A 5000-nucleotide genomic window follows, 5' to 3' on the forward strand; every position below is an offset into this window, starting at 1 on the left:
GACTAATGCGTCCCCGGCCCGTTTTTTTTTTTTTTTTTGGGATATTCTCCCCACAGCATGGTGGGGAACGGGCAAACAAAGAGCCCGTCAGAGAGGAGTCAGAATTATGCTCTCAATTTAGAGCAAAGCGGGAACAGCAGGCTTAATGACGAGTGGGAGCAGGAACAGCAAACTGAAGGACGAGGCGAGGGCGGCAGGGGCACGGGAAGGTGCGATGGTCGGTGGTGAAGAACGGCTGGGCAAGACACCTCAAGGCTCCTCCTCCGAGTCGGAGACGTCTGTGTACTCGGAGTCGTGATCGGCGTCGATGTCCTGGTATAACTCCAGCTCCCCCGAATCTCTGAGGAGGGACTGTGATTCGAGGTACTTTTGGACGGTTGGGAGAAAGTCACGCTCGAACTTCTTGGCGAGGTGCTGGCGAACTTCTTCTGTTAGAATGTCGTCTGAGTTGGCAGGGGATGTCGGCCGGATGGCAGTCGAGAGGCTTGCAGGCGGCGCATCAGCTGTGGAAGTTGTGGGATCCACTCCCTCAGCAGCAGGTGGAAAAGCGAGGGGGGAAGGGGGGACGGCAGCCCTTTCCCCCTCGGCTGCAGACGGCGGAGGGTGGATCTCAGCAACGGTGTCCAGTTCCATGGCCGTGATCGGTGCCGGGTCGGTAGGAGGAGAGGCAGACGAGCTGGTAGCCCTGTTGAGGGGTCGGTCCAGACACAGCCGTTTGCGTGGTGTGCGGCGGGGCTGTGGTGGAGGTGGCAGAGACTTGGGCTGCGCGGGCGGCCGCCGGGGACGACGATCTGGGCGAGGGGCTAAATGTGTGCCTCCGACAAAGCTCCGGGGGATGGCAAGTCTTGGCAGCCCGTTCTCCTCAAAGATTTGAGGGAGGAGAACGTGCAGCAGAGCCTTGTCACCCCCACAGAAAGCCTGTGCCGTAGCGACGCACATCGAGACTAGGAGATTAGTCTCCCCAGAACACCCAGGATCACGAGACCGGCGCCTCTGGGCCGTGGGGCGCCGCCGTGCATGGGCAGAGCCCTTCACAGCAGCACCCCCCGGCCCAGTGACGTCTGTAGCCTCGGGACCCTTGGGCGACTGGCGGAGCCAAAACTCCACAGCCTCACCCACGCCAAGAGAACGCCGAAGGTGTCGGGGGTTAGGTGCAGCGATCCGCAGACTGTGTACGAAAACATCAGCACCGGTGTCCCGGCGCTTGATGAAGCCGTACCCAGACTTCACGCTGAACCACACCACCGAGCCTGTGATCGTAGCGGCTCCCGGCGGTCGCGAACTACTGCAGGATGCCCCCCTCAACGGGTCGTAGGCGGAGTCAGTAGAGCGCGGGTCGGGCATGGCTGGGAAGGTCTCACTGAGTCGGCAGTGATGTTTCCCCTACGGCTGCTCGACCGGAACTGCCCCGGCCCGCGCGACCTTCCCTTAAATACCCGTCTTCCCGATCCGACCCCATCCCACCCGCGAATGGGAAGGAGGCAGAAGCCGGGCTGCGATCGGGCAGAAATCACATATAAGGATTTCAGCAAGCGCGGCCCCCATGTCGACTCAGTCTCTCGCTCGCTCCCGCACCGTGCACATACCGTCTGACTCGGCGCCGCCATGCCACCCAAGACCTCCGGAAAGGCCGCTAAGAAGGCCGGCAAGGCCCAGAAGGCCATTGCCAAGGGAGACAAGAAGAAGAAGCGTAGGAGGAAGGAGAGCTACAGCATCTACATCTACAAAGTGCTCAAGCAGGTCCACCCTGACACCGGTGTTTCCTCCAAGGCGATGTCTATCATGAACTCTTTCGTGAATGACATCTTCGAGCGCATTGCTGCAGAGGCTTCACGCCTGGCACACTACAACAAGCGTTCAACCATCGCCAGCCGGGAGATCCAGACGGCCGTCAGGCTGCTCCTCCCTGGCGAGCTGGCCAAGCACGCCGTGTCTGAAGGCACCAAGGCTGTCACCAAGTACACCTCCTCAAAGTAGAGAGGTTACACTCTTGGCCATTTCAACATTTCCGGCTCCAATCGGAGCCACAAGATTTTCGATAAAAAGGGGAAAGACAGACTTACCAATTTTCCACTCAGGAACTCTGGTTTATCAGCTTTCTCTCTCTCTCTCTCTCTCTCTCTCTCTCTCTCTCTCTTTTCGGCAACGGTGGTTTGGGATGGGTACGTAGGCACAATCGAAATGTTTTGAACTAGGGTTGGGGGTTAAAACAATAGAGTCAAAATAAAAGAGTAAATAGGGGCGTGCGGGCCTTCTTATTCATCTGAACAACCAACAACAACGTACCGTCGCCCCAAGAAGTGACGGCACAGTGTCAGATTGCTTCGGTCACTCACCACTGCCATGCGTTCTAGGAAAACAGTGAATAAGAGGTAAACATTCAATGCCTTCATCACGTCATGCCAAATAATCGTATATATTATATCGTACAAATAATGATGTAAAATGAATAACAGGAGGCAGTGATAAATTAGATGGTAACACTTAGTTATCTTTCCCGATTTGAATGAATGTGAAATGTATTAACTTCGCGCGCGGTGGCCGGTACGCCTAAAACTCCCCGTCCCTTTTTTTTTTTTTTTTTTTTTTTTTTTTTTTTGATAGCCCCCTGTCTTATATGAAATAATCCTGAGATTTTTCTTCGTGGGAAACTGGCCAAAGGCAGTGTAATAACTGCATGTCCTTGAGTGAATGTTATCTCCTTTCGTGCGTGTTGACCGAAACATTTAAAATAGCTTACCGGCTTACGCCTCCTTCCCGCTTTCTGTCGTCGTCCACCGAGACATTGGAAACGGAAATAAATGACTTTAAATTATTCCCTAGTATTGTAACGGAAATTATTTTCTACATAATATTTATTCATATCCAATGTTTATTGAAGCTCCCTTTTGTTCAGTCTTACGCTACCCAAACGTCACTGTCTGTTACCATGCTAGATTTGAACTCCACAACATATTTATTCCCGACTCTGCCTGAGCGACAGTTGTGAAATATCACTCAGTTCCGTTTAGGAATTCCTATTATCGTAACGAACCAACTGCTTCCTACAATACTTTTGAAATATACAGATAACTGGTCATGGATTTGTTGTTTCTTGTAACAATTTTACGTATTAGGCTTCACCCCGTACAGATATAAGGAAGAGTAGGGACACTATCGCTGACCGAAAACTTATGGATACTCCGCCGGCACTTCTTAGGCCGCCTGTACCAAACCAACCCACTCAACAGGCGTACAGTAAATACATGCATGACATCGTATCATGCCTATTCATGTCAGCCTATAAAATGTAGGTACATACAACAACACATGTGCACAAATACATTTATACTATGTACGCAGTGACCTACACATGTACGTACACACTAAGTCATGCTCACATACACACAAGCCCTCATACGTCCGTACACACAGACATACATGCTCACAAAGACACACACATACACATACGTACAGTATAAACATACAACATACATACATACATACACACGCACAACTGCAGTTAAAAATCGATGGGTTCAGGTTCCCTTTTTTTTTTTTTTTTTTTTTTTTTTTTTTTCTCAGTATATTCACTGAAGAATTTACCGTGCGTTCGTGGCCACTGTCAAACCTTCATGACGGGTACAGAGCATCTCCTAATACGCAGCGGGAATGAGGGCGTGACTGAATCGGTCAGGAAGTAAACGAAACAGGCAAATAACGACAACAAAAACTGCGACGTGAACAACAGATCAACAAAAGAAATACACGAATAGGTAAGTTCCCTTCCCCCACCCACCCGCCCAAAACAAATAAATGAATGATTGTTAAAAGAATGAATGAATGAATGCATGTATGTAAGTATATAAGTATAGTTCATTCGTCTGTGTGTGTGCGTGCGTGTGTGTCTGTGTGTGTGTGTGTGTGTGTGTGTGTGTGTGTCCTCAAACGTCCGTACACACAGACATACATGCTCACAAAGACACACAAATACATACGTACAGTATAAACATACGGACACACGCACAACTGCAGGCGAGAATCGATGGGTTCATTTTTTTTTTTTTTTTTTTTTTTTTTTTCCAGCATTGTAAATGAAGGATTCATCTTGCGTTCATGACGGATAGAGAGCATCTCCTAATATGCAGCGGAAATGCCTTTCTCGTTGTGCAAACCTGTGTACCTTTATGAGGGCGTGAGTGAATCGCTGAGTAAGTCAAAGAAACGCAAATAACGACAACAAAAAATGCGCGTCAACAACACATCAACCAAGGAAATAAACGAATAGGCAAGTTCCCCCTCCCCCCCCCAAACAAAAATAAGTAAATGAATGATTGAAAAAAGGATGAATGAATGAATGAATGCATGTATGTAAGTATATAAGTACAGTTCATTCGTCCGTAAGTGTGTGTGTGTGTGTGTGTGTGTGTGTGTGTCCCCTTACGCCCGTACACACAGACATACATGCTCACAAAGACACACAAATACATACGTACAGTATAAATATACATACTGTACACACGCACAATTGCAGGTGAAAATCGATGGGTTCAGGTTCACCTTTTTTTTTTTTTTTTTTTTTTCCAGCATAGTAACTGAAGGATTCATCTTGCGTTCATGACGGATAGAGAGCATCTGCTAATATGCAGCGGGAATGCCTTTCTCGTTGTGCAAACCTGTGTACCTTTATGAGGGCGTGAGTGAATCGCTGAGTAAGTCAAAGAAACGCAAATAACGACAACAAAAAATGCGCGTCAACAACACATCAACCAAGGAAATAAACGAATAGGCAAGTTCCCCCTCCCCCCCAAAAAAAGAAAATAAGTAAATGAATGATTGAAAAAAGGATGAATGAATGAATGAATGCATGTATGTAAGTATATAAGTACAGTTCATTCGTCCGTAAGTGTGTGTGTGTGTGTGTGTGTGTGTGTGTGTGTGTCCCCTTACGCCCGTACACACAGACATACATGCTCACAAAGACACACAAATACATACGTACAGTACAAATATACATACTG

At 48.5% G+C, this 5000-nt stretch overlaps 1 protein-coding gene across 1 annotated transcript; it reads left to right on the forward strand.

Annotated features, from left to right (window-relative positions):
* Positions 1–1605: 1605 nt before the first annotated feature.
* Positions 1606–1977, forward strand: LOC145400021 (histone H2B-like). The gene has a single exon (XM_080272521.1). It carries the CDS (start codon positions 1606–1608, stop codon positions 1975–1977), a length of 372 nt encoding a protein of 123 aa, XP_080128647.1.
* Positions 1978–5000: the final 3023 nt, after the last annotated feature.

The sequence above is a fragment of the Coenobita brevimanus genome, chromosome 51 (genome assembly GCF_032717465.1).
Source record: "Coenobita brevimanus isolate Jiangsu-jjx chromosome 51, ASM3271746v2, whole genome shotgun sequence".
NCBI lineage: Eukaryota > Metazoa > Arthropoda > Malacostraca > Decapoda > Coenobitidae > Coenobita > Coenobita brevimanus.

Coding starts and splice junctions, on each gene's coding strand:
- LOC145400021 (XM_080272521.1), top strand. CDS start 1,606: ATGCCACCCAAGACCTCCGGAAAGGCCGCTAAGAAGGCCGGCAAGGCC.